We start from the raw sequence: 13,562 nt of genomic DNA on the forward strand, positions 1-13,562 counted from the left end.
TCACTGTATTACACTAATTATAAATTAATATATTGCTCATTACACAGTAAAGCTGTGCAGTCAACTAATGCACTGCTGCAAAGAGCCTATTTTAAAACATCCTCTGGTACTTTTATGATCTAGATGTTTAATTTACTTCTGTTCTGGCTTAAATGCCACCAACATGTCATTCTTTTCCAAAGAAACATCGCTGGCTTCATCCTACCTCCTTTGGGGCTCAGCAACATAGATGGATGATGAAACTTAGAAAGGCTTTTTTAATGCTAAGCAGTTGCACAAGAAATTAAGCAAAATAGCATAATTTAAGCCTAATTCCTGTGTTACTAGTTTTTAAATCAGTGTTTGCCATGGCAGGCAACTGGCAGGTGATTATTGGTCCCGGTGCCAGTGCTCCCCATGCACATGTGGCTGCTGCCCTGGTGAGCTCGGCTCCTCTTGCCCTGCACAGAGATAGGTAGAACCAGCAAAAGGGCAGGCCTTCTCAAAGAAAAATGGCTTTTTGAAAGGAATTAAAATCTCCACTCCTTTGAAATAAAGCTTTTCATTTAAAGTGGGCTTTGGAAAATTGTTCCTCCAGCCCCCCACCAAAATTAAAAGGAATAATTTTCGTTACCATTTTCACATAGCTTTGTCCAGGAACAGAGATGATGTCATAACCTTACATCTCCTCAATTCTCCATAGGCAAACCCTTGGCAGTTAAGGAGGGAGCGGAGGACCCGGGAGTTTATCCTCTCCCTGGAGCTGTGGGGCAGGGGGGCACCCAGCTGAAGAGGGGAAGGAAACACCAGTGTCCAGGTCCAGCAGAAACCCTCAAACGATGCTGAGCTACACAGAAACCGTGGGTTTAGATCAGCCTGAGCAGTCCCAACAGCACTGGAGGCTGCAGGAGAAAGTCTCCCGAGCTTTGCACCCGCTTGAGGAGCATTGCTGCTGAAGATAGCTCAGTGCAGCCTGGGAGTGAAGCGTCTCCAGAGCCGAGTGTGGAAGCAGAAAGCTGGTGGCTTTGGTAGGAATCGCACAGGACAGCAGGTCTGCCGAATAAAGCATTGAAGGCTCACCTGAAGCCATGCCCATGGAGGGCAAGTGCCTGGCGCTGTGCTCAGGCAGGGAGGGACACTTTGGGTAAGGCGGGGAGGCAGGGAAAGTACGAGCACCCCAGGCAGGAACCCCTGAGGGGTGGGAAGGGCAAAGGACAGAGCCGCTGACATCCGAAGTGGCCATTTACTGGCATTTGCCTCCCCAAGGTCATAGTCTGACTCAGTGGGTAACTGAGTGCGTCCCCAGGCACACGCACAGGTCTTGTGCCCGGCAGCCTTGTGACGGGGAACGCCAGCCTTGCAGGAGAGGAGGAAACTTCACATTGAACTGGCAGGCAGGATGAATAGGAGGAAATGTAGCCCTCTTTCTTGGAAAACGGTTATTAGCATTGCATTGTTTCAGGGAGCATTCTTGCAGCATGTTTTTTATGTCAGACCATTCTTTCTGTGCAGTGCTTAGCGTAAGGGAAACAACAAATACAAAACAGCCCTACACAGAAGTCATTTTGGAAACTGCCATTTCCTTCTTTCCAAGGAAGCATCCTGGTGACTCAGCAGTACAGGGCAGATTGGCAGCCCTACAGAGGAGAGAACCATTCCCCAGAGAACCCGGTGATTTTCAACAGTAATAACACAAAGGATATTGCACTCATAATATTTGAGACCCCTCTGCACCACCAGCAGCAGGACAGAGATGCTGTAAGGGGGAAGGCATCTGGAGCAAAGAAAGGGGACCCCGGGGCTGCTGGAGAGGGACCGGAGGGGTGCTGGCCTCCGGGCTGGCACTGCTGCTCCCAGTCAGCCCCTGCTCCCAGTCGCGCTGGGGCAGCCCCGGGCGCTCCCAGCTGCCCCAGGCCCTCGGGGGTCCCGGCTGCCAGAGCACGCACACAGCCAGAAGGCACCGGAGGGCCATGAGGAAAAAGATGGGGGAGCCAGTGCCAGAAATACACGAACCTGTGTAACCTGTGCATGTGCCAGGGCTGCAAACCCAGCCAAACCACGGGGCTCCCTGGCCCCCCGACTGTGACAAACCCCAGAGCAGCTCACGGAGAGCCGCACTAAAGAGCCAGGGAATTCTGAAATGGTTTGTACGAGGCAGCCGCACTTCCCACCCTTGCCACCCCTCCCAGGAGGACGGCTGACGGGCTGTGCTTTCGCCGCAGTCCATCGCAGCCCACTCCCCAGCAGCTTCTCCTGCCCAGCGCGGTCCGGGCGGCCCCGGGGGACTCGGCGGCAGCCGGCGGGACGGGCAGCCGGGGCCGGCCGCCCCGGGGCCGTAGCGCAGCCTGTGTCGCCATCCAGCGCCTCCTCGGCTCCCTGCAGCTCCCCCGCCGCCTCCCCCCGGGCCCCCTCCCGCCGCGGGGGGAGCGGGGCCGCGCACCCCCAGACAGACCCCGGGATCCAGGGGTGCTGGAGGAGCAGCAAGGGGCTGGCAGAGGGGGCTGGGGGCGGCTGCAGCCCGCCCCGAGGCACAAGCACAGGCAGCTCCTGCTGGGGAAGGGGGCACAGGGCGTGCCAGGGGGCAGAAGGGCAAAAGCCATCAGCAAGGGGATGTTCCTACCTGGGCAGCTCGGTGCTGGCAGCAGAGCAGCTTATGCAGGAGTTCAGGGATCGCTACAATTAACGATAAGAAGCTATAGCATACTCTGACCCACTAATGTGAGAAACAATAAAGAAGCGTGCATATTTCTGCTGATAAACCTGCCTGTGCCATATCTATGCTTCCAACTCAAAGAGCTACAGGTCAGAGCTACTTCTAGCTCTCTCCCTCAGTCTTGTAGCACCCATGATGGGGGAGCAGGGACATATTTATCAGGGAACACTTTAACTGGAGCCAAGGAACAGCTGGGACACCCAGGTGGGCAGTGGGTGCAAAGCAAGGCAGGAAATGAAGCAGCAGCTTCAAATAGGGGTGTGTGAGCAGGCAGCAGACAGGGAAAGGGGATGTGAGCTTGGGTGTGTGAGGACCTTAAAAAAAGGCAGGCTGCTGGATGGCTTAAAGCTAGGGGTTAGAAGATGGGAATATAGGGAGTACTGAATAACTTCTATAGGGTGATCTTAATAGCCTGGCATGGTTAGAAGAGCTCTGCCTCAGGAAGGTGGCTAAAGCATAGAGGGCTTTACAGAGCTGGCAGTGAGAGCCCTGCTTCTGCTTGGACCTTGCAGTGCAGAAGCCCTGCGTGGAAAGGAATAAATGGTTCCTCTGCAGAGCTGAGAGCACTGGGGCACACAAGTCGTTGGAAACAGCCTCAATTTTACTTTACAGTAGGCAAATACCATGTTTTTTCAGCAGTTTTTTTGTTGTCATAGGAACCCAGAGGCAGGGAGGTGCTGAGGTTGGGCTGTGTGAGTGATGCTGTTTAAACTGCCAGGTCTTCCCCTCCCAGCCAGTGGGAATGTGCGGTTCTGGGTCAGCTAAATCTGCCTCCTGATCAGTGCTGGAGTACAGCAGCCTGGGTGGAAGGGAGAGATTGACCTCTCAGTCCTCTCATGTTAACTCCTTGCTCCTCCGCAGGCTGGCTATTTATTAATGGCCTGGCATGACTGCGCGTGGGTTGGGTTTTACTGGTGAGCGCAGGGAGAGCGACAAAGCCCCTGTCCCTGGGAGGGGATGTTTTATCAGAGTAGGTGGCTCTGCTGGGGCCCTGGGAAGATCCAGCCAGGAAACCCATCTGCCGGCAAAGCGCGGGAAGGGGAACAGCCACGCGTGGGCAGGGGGAGCCTGTCCCTCCGGTAGACCTCCCCTCTGCCTCCTGCAGCCGGTAAAAGACTTTCCCAGAGCTGCTTCTCGCGGGCCGCCGTGCTGCGCGGCTCCGGCTCGTCCCTCTGGGGCTGGCAGCGGCACCGGAGCTGCCGGCTGCGTTTCGGGGGGGGGGGGGCTCTGCCTAGGGGCTCTCCCTCCGCCCGGCCTGGGTGCCGGGAGACACGGCGGGCTGGGTGCCGTCCCGGCGGTGCAGTAACGGCGGGGCGATGCGCGTACGCGCTGCGGCGCTGAGCTGCCGCCCCGGCGGCCCCCCCCCCCCCCCCGCCTTCCCCGCCGCACCGGGGCGGGCCGCGGGGCGGAGCGGCGGGCTGGGCTCGGCTTGGCTCGGCCCGGCTTAGCTCGGCTCGGCCCGGCCCGCCATGCTGCTGCGGGTGCGCGCCGCCGTGGCGCAGCTGGTGGCGGGGCTGGGAGCGGGGGCGGGCGCGCAGCCCCCGCGGAGCCCGGGGCGGCGGGGACGGGGACGGGGCTCCACCGGCCGGCGCCTCCTTCTGCCGGCCGGCCTTCCTCCAGCTGACGCCCGAGGAGCTGCGCCGCGCCGACGACCGGGCGGGCCGGGCGGTGCAGAGCCCCCGCGACGGCCGCCGCCGCCTGCCCTGGAGCACGGGCTACGCCGAGTGAGCGGGGCCGGGGAGGTGGCGGGGGTCCCCCCGGGACTGGGGCCGGGGAGGTGGCGGGGGTCCCCTCGGGACCGGGGCGGTGGCGGGGGTGTCCCCCCCCCGGGACCGGGGCTGGGCGGGCTGCGGCCGGGGGCTTTGCAGCCCCGGGAGGGTGGGACTGGCCGCCCTCGGTACCGGAGCGGGATCCTTAGAACTAAACTGGGTCGCAGGCAGTGAGCTGCGTTTGTTGCTTCAGGAGTAGCGGCTAGGAAGCTTGCTCTTTAAATGCCTGCCGACGGGAAAGCCATCGGCCTGGGTTTACGCTCTTGCCCATCCCCGCGGCTTTCAAGCTCTTCTGTCTTTTCTGTTTTCTGCGCAATACCCGGTGTCACTGATGGGGAACTGACACCGAGGGGTCAAGGAACTGCTGCAGCTCTCGCAGGACTCGCAGGGAGGAGGGAATTGAAGCTGTCTTGGGAGTGGGACCTGATTTCGACTTCCCCTCCAAGGGCCTGATTCTCTTCTCCTTTTACTCGCTGCGAGTTTCACCCTTAAGGCCGGTGGGGAAGGTCAGGCTTTGAAGGCCACCTTTGCTGCTCAGTGCTGTCAGTCCACTCCCGCATCCCTTGCTCAAGCTGATCTTCCTGATATCCTAGGGAGCTTTTTGAGTTCTTAATTTGCGCCAGGAGGTGCTGGGGTAGGAGTACCTGGAGCAAAAACCACCCGGAGCAAAAAGCACCCTCTGCTCAGCAGCAAGACTTCTCTTCCGTCTCCTGAGACTTCTTTCTGCAAACCACTTGAAAAGTCTGTGCCCAAAGAGCTCATCCTGTTGTGCGTGTTTACAGCTTCCTCCTGTGAGCAGGTTTTGCAATCTAGACCTGAAATCTGCTGTGCCAGCATAGGCTGTGAAAAGTTAATGTGAATCTTTTTGCAAAAGTTCTGCTGGTTTCATCTGCATCACCTTCTCCCCTCCTTCTCTGAGGCACCTGCTCCCTCTGAGAGGTGCTGGGTGTGATGGGACACGGATGAGGCTGTAATCCTGTCCGTGGGTCCTGGCTGGGGGTGTGTGTGTATGAGGCTGGTGCAGGTTTTTGGGCAATCGCTCTGCTTGGGGCAGTGGTGGGGAACTTCAGCAAAACCAGCTTTTTCTGGTCAGCTCCCTCGGTGGGTGCCTGGACGGCCGCTCTCCCCTGGACCCAGCTGTGCTGGTGGGAGCGAGTGCTGCTGCTGGCTCCACAGCAACCCATGTAACTGGTCTGGGACGTCTGCTCGCCTGGGTGCTGCTGCCCCAGACAGGACAGGAGCACCTGCGGAGAGCATCCCCAGGGACGTGGGGGCACGAGTCAGGGTCGGGGGAGGATGAGGTGCTGCAGGGTGGCTTCTGCTGGAGCGTGCTGTGAAAGAAAGAGCCTTTACACCTTGTTTCCTCCCGGCAGGGTGATAAATGCGGGGAAGAGCCAGCACAATGAGGACCAGGCATGCTGCGAGGTGGTGTTTGTGGAGAGGAGGCCCAGCCTGAGGGGCCGGCTGCCGTCCAGGGAAGGCAGCGGGGAGCTGGATGGGGTGAGAGCCGGGGCAGCGCGCACAGGCAGGGACCAGGCAGGGAGGATGCCCAGCGGCAGGACGTGAGATGGGGCACGTGGCGATGTGTGCGCACTGCCACGTCCCCAGGGATTCCCTCGGTTCCCGGGCCGGCTGCCCCTGCTCCCTGCCAGCTCCTGCCATCATCCCCGCTGGAGTACACCAGGGCTGGGTGGCCCAGGGAGGCTGCTGGCCCGTGTGCCCCAGCGGGCTGCGGAGGTGGCCGCTGTGCTGGCCCTGCCGTGTCTCCCCTTCAGAGGAGCTGGCTGCCGGAGACGCGCTGCTGGCAGCACGAGGTGTCTGACGCAGGGCTGGGCTTGAGCCAGGGACCAGCCGTGTCCAGACACCCTTGATCAGCTGCCCACATCGCTCCTGCCCGTGCTGGGCTGGGACCTGCGAGCTGGAGGCAAAGCCCTGTGTTGCTGTCCTCAGCTGGTGACCCCAGCTGCTCTGAGTTCTCCATCCCGTCTGCTTCCTCTCGGGCTCACTTGACCTTCCTTTCTCTCCCTGCAGGGCAGGAAGGGTTTTTATTTCCACTACTGGGCCTTGTTTGATGGCCATGCGGGCAGCGGTGCCGCTGTCATGGCATCCAAGAGGCTCCATCTGCACATCTGTGAGCAGCTCCGGGACCTCGTGGACATCCTGCAGGACCCCTCTCCGCCTCCCATCTGCCTCCCACATGATGCGAGGGCTGGCCCTACGGAGCCGAGCCGGGTGCCCCTCACAGAGGATGAGGGGGACGTCACCAACGATGCTGTGCCACGGTTTCACCTGGAGAAAGCCGTCTCCCATGAGAGCCTGGTGATCGGCGCCATTGAGAACGCCTTTAAGCACATGGTGAGCGAGCCCCTGCCTGCAGGGATGCCCAGGGCATCCCTGGGAGTATCTCTTTGCTGTTTGTGTCTGCGTTGGCTTGTCCGCTCCGCAAAAGGCAGCTCTGCAGCAAGGAGGGGGCTGCAGTGAAGGCTCCTAGCAGGACAGTCTCAGAGAGGGCACTGCGATGCTCTCTCCTATTTCGGGGGTTCAGGACGCAGAGGCTTTGGGCTCCAGGCCTGTGTGGGTGCAGAGGGCTTCATGGCACTTCGTTCCAGCAGTCCCAGCTGCTCCCCTCCTGTCTTGCTCTTTCCTGCCCGCTCCGCTGCCCCGGTGAAGCCGTGTCCCCAGCTGCCCCGCAGGACCCCTGCTCCCCCGAGCCCTGCAGCCGCCCCTGGCCTGCGTGGGGAAAGGTGCCCAGGCCCCGGCCGGCCGCTGCTCCCCACCTGGAGCAGGCTCTTGGCTCGGCCAGCAGCTGAGGTGCTGCCGGAGCAGCCGGGCGCTATTTTGGGCTGCTTGCAGCTTTGCTTGCTGGCACGGGGCCGCCCGCCCGCCCTGCTTGGAGCCGCTCTCTGTCTCCCCAGGATGACCAGATCGAGCGGGAGCGGGTGTCCCAGCGCCTGTCTGGGGGCTGCTGTGCCCTGGCTGCTGTCTACCTCATGGGCAAGTTCTACGTGGCCAACGCCGGCGACAGCAGGTACGGCCCCGCAGGGCAGCCCCCGCCTTTTGCCCGGTAATCGGGGAGCACCCCGGTAAAGCAGGGCGGTGCTGGAGAGGAGCACCCAGCTCCATCCCTGAAGCTGGGCTGTCTTGGGGAGGGCAGAGGCAGCAGGACTGGGCAGAGCCCCCCCTGCCTGCCTGCACGCCTCGGGGACATCGTGCCCTGCCATAACCTCTGCGTTTGCCCAGTGCACAGAGAGGGCTGCAGAATCACCTCCCAAAATCTGGGACTTGCTCCCTCCCTTCCCGGCAGCGTCCCATCCGCTTCCCAGATGGCTCTGGATCACACCCCAGCCCCTGCTGCCAGCACTGGCCTGGGCTGTGAGCTGGGGAGTGAAAATTGCCCTCAGCAAAGCTTTCAAAAATGTGCAAGAAGTCATTTTAGGGCACACTTCATACCAGTGAACTGTTTCAGGAGAAGGTCCTGAAAATCTATGTGCGGACAAGTCCCGCGGGAGCTTGGAGCCCAAGGATTTTGACTGATACATGCATTTCCTTGGGAGCGTTACTGTAATTGCGCCTGGGTGTGTTCATACCCCCAAGCAATGGCAGGAAGGCAAGCCCACCTTATGCTGAGGGTGAAGCTGGTTTGAGTTGCCCTGTGTTTACTGCAGGGTTAGCTTGTCCTCAGCAGTGTCAGGCCAGCAAATAGAGGCTCTGGTAAATTGTCTGAGGCTGGAGGACGTGCTTCCAGCCCTGGGACAGAAGAGGAGGAGATCCTTCGTGCCTCCACTTCTGGGTGCGGGGCCCCTCCATCGCAACAGCGGCCAGGTGCCGGCCATGCGGGACAGCAGCGTGCACGGGGTCCCGAGGTTGTAACCATGCCTTTGGGTGAGCGTCTGTGTTCCCTGCTCGGGCATTAGATGCTGCCAGAGCTGGGCTCAGCCAGACCTTGCATCCCTGGAGGAGACCCGCAGCCCTAGGCAGGACAGCAGATGGGACTGCTGGGCCACCAGTGTTGGAAATCCTCAATCCCCCCATGACATCCAGAAACATCTCATAATCAGACTTCTATTTTTTTTTTTAACACATCAAACAATCAGACCGGCCCCAGCCGCGAGCTGCAGTGCTGGTGTGGGCCAGGCACTTGCACCCGTGTCCTACTGCTGGCGATTCCTGCCTGTCCTGTGCGTGGCTCCCCTCTGAAGGAGGGTTCCCCGCCTCTGTGCTGCTCCTTTTCTAACTGTATCCTGTCCTTTGGTTTGCTCTGCTTCATTCCCTCTGCCCCATGCTTCTCTTCCATTTTCTCTTCCTCCCTGCCCCTGTGCTGCGCAGGAGGGAGGCATGCCCTGCCCGCCCGGGGCTGTGGGGCTAGCAGGGGTTAGCTGCCTTGGAGCCAGCCAGCAGCCCCCCAGCTCGGGGCTGGGAAGAGGGCAGGCAGCAGAGGGGAAGGGTTTGCACTGCCTGGGCAGCCGTGCAGGGAATCAGCCCCGGAGAGCCGGGCTTAGCTCCCCCACCACATCTCCTCTCCTCCTCTCTAATCTCATCCTTCCATGTTTCATTGCAGGGCCATTATCATCCGTAACGGGGAAATCATTCCAATGTCCAGGGAGTTTACTCCAGAGACAGAGAGGCAGAGGCTGCAGTTTTTAGTAAGAAAGACCTTTCTTCTAACCTCATTCATGCTGAACCACCTCCCGGCCCCTTCCCAGCCCCCCGCGCTGCCTGCCGGGCTGCCGCCTCGGTGGGGTCCCGGGGGCCGAGGGCAGCCCCACAGCTGGGACCTGCTGGCAGCACTTGTCCATCCCAGCCAGCTCGCTGGGTTGGGGAGAGGCACTGGGACGTGGGAGCTGCCCTGGCTCACTGGCGTGGGGGCATCTCATGGCTGGTGGAGCCCTGGTTTGCTGCGGGGTCAGCGTGAGGGGCTGTGCCTGCGAGCCTGGCCTGGCCAGGATCTGGGGATCCTGGGCTCTCGGCATGGGGCCGGTTCGGTCCATCTTGTCCTGCTCCTGCCCGGGGAATGGGGAGCATCGCCTGCCCGGGGTGGGTACCCGCCTGCTGCTGCTGCGGGAGCACAGGGCCGGCTTGTGCAGTGACCGGGAGGAGCGCGGCTCGGCTCCCTCCACCGCTCGTGCTCCTTTGCACGGTTGAAGGAGCCGCAGCGCTCGCGCTGAGTCCTAGTTTCTTCCCCGGCTGCTCCCTGGGGAGGCAGGGAGCTGACGTGTGCCAGCGGGTTTCTAGCTTTTTTTTCCTGAAAGCGCCTTCTCCTGCCTGGCCTGGACAAACCCCCCTGTGCCACACAGGGAGACTTTTTAAGGTTATAAAGACCTCTCTGACGGCAGCGCAGAGGAGGCAGCGGCGTTTGTGTTGGAGGAGGTCTTGCTGGATGAGATTTCCTGGCTTGCAATGTACTTGGAAAAACACTGAGGCATTTTTTCTTTAATCTATTTTTGAATGACCGAGAGGAGGAAACTGCTGTGAGCGGGATCCTCTCCAGCCGGCTGCGATGGGCAGGGCGCAGGCAGGGGGCCAGGCGCACGCTTGCTCTGCTGCACGGTGCCCAGGCCGTGGTCAGGGCCCCCCCGGAGTGGGACGGGGCTTTCCATGCCTCTGCACTGAACCCTCCCATGTTCCCGAGGGCTCTCCTCCTTTCTTTCAGCTCTTTCTTCCTCCATCTGCATTTTCCAGTGCTGTCCCTGTTCCCGGTCCCCTGCACGCTGTGCTCCAGGAGGCCCTGGGGCTGCTGGTGCTGCCCCGTGAAGGGGCTCTGTGCTGCTTCTCGTCCCTTGTCACGGCTGCAGCGGGGACACAGTTCCTGAAAAGACCCATTGGCTCTTTTCCTCGGGCGAGTGCCGTGCCCTTTGCTGAGCCTGGGGTCCCGGGAGGTTTGCGGCTCTGACTCCTCCTGGGCAAATTCCAGCTTCTCCTGGAATTTGCTGGGTTTTGATCCCTTTTGGAGATCCTTATTTCCCAAAACTCTCCATGCAAAAGCTTCACCTTCTTGCTGGGTGTTGGCATGGCTGTCCCCAGCTCTTGTCTCCTCTCTGGGTGTAGCACAGACGGGTGGTTTGAAGCTGCTTTACCGTAGCCGAGGTCCCGGCAGGCTGGTGGGTCCCGTGCCGCGGTGCCCGGTGAGATGCCGTGCGGCAGGGCAGGTGCTGCTGCGCGGATCCCGCTCTCCCGGCCCTGCGGCTGAGCCACCGCTTCGTCCCGCAGGCGTTCCTGAGGCCTGAGCTGCTGGGGAAGGAGTTCACCCACCTCGAGTTCCCCCGCAGGATCCAGCCCAAGGAGCTGGGGAGGAAGATGCTGTACAGAGACCAAAGCATGAACGGCTGGTAACCCCCCAACCTGCCTGGCAGGCTCCGTGCCGAGGGGCGGCACTGGGGTCCCGCTGTGCGCGGCCGCCCGGCTCCAGCATCCCTGGGCAGGGGGCTGTGGCACACTGGGTACCCGGGTCGAGAAGGGGCCTTGTCCCGGGGGATGCTGTGTCCCGAGCAGGCAGGGGAGGTGCTGGAAGCCTTCACCTGCTGACACGTTATCTCTGGCTTATTTTAACCAGGGCTTACAAAAAGATAGAAGAGGATGACCTGAAGTTTCCACTTATCTACGGGGAAGGCAAAAAGGTGAAGTGCTGTGGCAGAAGCTGTGTGGGGGTCACTTCCCGCCTGCCCTTGCTGAATCGGGGGTTTCCAGCTCGTTTTTGCTAGTGCTGTTGCTGCTCCAATGCCACCGATTCTCGGCTGGGAATGGAGGTGGAGATGAAGCAGCTGAAAGTTTTCTTTTGATTTCACCGTTCTCCAGGCTCGGGTGATGGCCACAATTGGGGTCACACGGGGCCTGGGAGACCACGACCTCAAGGTGTTCAGCTCCAACATCCACATCAAGCCTTTCCTGTCCTGCTTCCCGGAGGTGAGCCTGGCTGCCGGCTGCTCCGTGCCCAGGGCTTCCTGCAACAGCCGGAGCCGGTCGGGGTGACCAGATCCGTGGTGCAATGGGAGCCTCCTCTGCCTCTCTGCCCCTCACCCTCGTGTCTTGCCCTCTTGCTTGCCAGGTCAGGGTTTATGACCTCACGCAGTACGAGCACTGCCCTGACGATGTTCTGGTCTTGGGCACTGATGGGCTCTGGGATGTCACCAACGACAAGGAGGTGGCTGGCGTGGTGATGGAGGTGCTGACGAGCTATGAGCCCAATGACCCGTGCAGGTGAGCTGTGAGTGGGCAGGGGGACGAGCGTGTCCTGCACTCTAACACCTCCCCTTGGCCTTGCTCCTTGGAGCAGTGTCGTGGCCGTGCGTCCCTCTGGCCTTGGGGCTAGTGCTGTTGCTCCGCAGCGTGCAATGCTCCTCTGGGTGTGCATATCTGAGCTCAGATGTCTCCTCTCCAAGGGACCCTTTCCTGCACCTCTAGCTCCTCCAGCTTTCTCCTTCTTGCCAAGGACTGCAGGATGCTGCATCAGGGAGTCTGCAGGGTCTGGGGTCGCTGCTGAGCCGCACTGTGCTGTGCCCCCAGGTACACCATGGTGGCCCAGGAGCTGGTGGTGCGGTCCAGGGGAGTGCTGAAGGAGCGGGGCTGGCGGCTGGCCAACGACAAGCTGGGCTCCGGCGACGACATCTCTGTCTTCGTGATCCCTCTGGGTGGCCCAGGCAACTACACGTGATGCCTGATGACCCCGCGGCAGCAGGGCTTGCCTTGCCTGGATGAAGAGAAGCAGGGTGCTGGCGCTGCCTCGGGGCCACCTATCCCCCAAGCACTTGTTTTCTGAGCCGACTGCAAGAAGAGTAAGAAACCTGGAGCCTCTGTCTGTGCCCCTGCCCAGAGCATCCCCTTCCTCCTGCTGCATCCCAGCCCCGGGTGGCGATGGAAGGGCCTCGGACAGAGAGCGGGGATTGGGGTCAAGGGATGTTTTTTGTGCTGCCACTTTCTTGATTGCTGTGAAAAGCCTAAAGGCTCCCTGGCTTCTCGGGGCATCCTTTGCACCTCGCCCTGGGGCTGGGTGTGCTGGTTCCAGCAGTGTGCGACGGCCATCGGGCTGGTGGGGCACTCTGGAGCCAATTATTTATTGCTAACTGGAGAGCTGAGCTGGAAAATGTCTAAATCCTTTCTTGGTGTGGGGAGTCTGTATGAATATATGTCTATATTTTTGAGCGGTTCGAAGTTGGCCACTGCTGAGCAGCAGTTGCACACAGAGCAGCCCTATTCAGCCAAGCTTAACAGCTTAAATGTGCTGCATGGATCTGCTTAGCTGAGGGCTGGAAACCCACAATAAAAGCAGCTTGGTTGTGACTGGGGCGGGGAAAGACAACTCCCTCCTTTTTCTTAATAATCTCGAAGCTGGTGCTGAGCAGAGCTGTAGCAGCAGTCGATCTCTGCGCAGGATGTTATTTTGCGTCACACATACCTCTGATCTGGAGGATGCATTTCCTGGACCTCTGCAGAGCGTTGCATCCTCCCAAAACAGGAGGGATGGTCCCGTCCTGGCAGTGCAGTGATGGGGAGAGCTGGGCCATGGTCCCTTGTTTTGGAAAGGCTCTGTGGCACCAGCAGTTTGTGTCCTGCTGTCGCTGGGTGCAGCCAGCTCTTGTCAAGTGTCACCTCTGGTGAATGTTGTTTGTCTCTTGTAATCAGTGAGATGTAAATAAACTGGGTGCACTTAATGGGAAGTGAAAGTTATCCAGCGAGATTTTAACCTATTGACATCTTCTGTGCTGAAGGGAGCAGGGAGTGGTACCGGGGCCGGGAACCTGTTCTTGCATAGCACTGTGTTTAAATAAACGTTTTGCCATTCGCAATCCCACTTCAAAGTCTTTCTTGCAGAGCTCCTGCAAAGAAGACTTACCTAAAAGCCAATTAGCTCTGATTAATTTATGTAGGCAGGCTTGGTAGCAAATAGGCCCAGGCAGAGCCCCTCTGCCCTTGGCGCTGGCCAGACCCCATGGAGCATCCCTCCCTTGCCCCCAGGGAGTGGGAACCACCGCCGTGCTGCCGGGGGGCTGCTGGCTGGGGTCAGCAGCAATGGCCAGCCTGGTGGGGAAGGGTTGCAGGGTGGGTCAGTAATCCAAAATGGGACCTGGCTGGCAAGCGCTGCATTGGGCTTGGATGAGGATTGAAAA

General features: G+C 60.1%; 1 protein-coding gene across 1 annotated transcript; it reads left to right on the plus strand.

The window, feature by feature from the left end:
• The first annotated feature begins 4,161 nt into the window (after nt 1–4,161).
• PPM1J (protein phosphatase, Mg2+/Mn2+ dependent 1J) lies at nt 4,162–13,227 on the plus strand. Its single transcript, XM_050911204.1, is given in 11 exon segments — nt 4,162–4,227; nt 4,229–4,416; nt 5,835–5,961; nt 6,493–6,816; nt 7,377–7,489; nt 9,020–9,104; nt 10,669–10,787; nt 11,012–11,075; nt 11,254–11,361; nt 11,504–11,655; nt 11,962–13,227. Coding segments are annotated over 11 exon segments (1,494 nt in total). The 3' UTR covers nt 12,110–13,227.
• Nucleotides 13,228–13,562: the final 335 nt, after the last annotated feature.

This window comes from Gymnogyps californianus, chromosome 27, assembly GCF_018139145.2.
Source record: "Gymnogyps californianus isolate 813 chromosome 27, ASM1813914v2, whole genome shotgun sequence".
In the NCBI taxonomy this organism is placed as follows: Eukaryota; Metazoa; Chordata; class Aves; order Accipitriformes; family Cathartidae; genus Gymnogyps; species Gymnogyps californianus.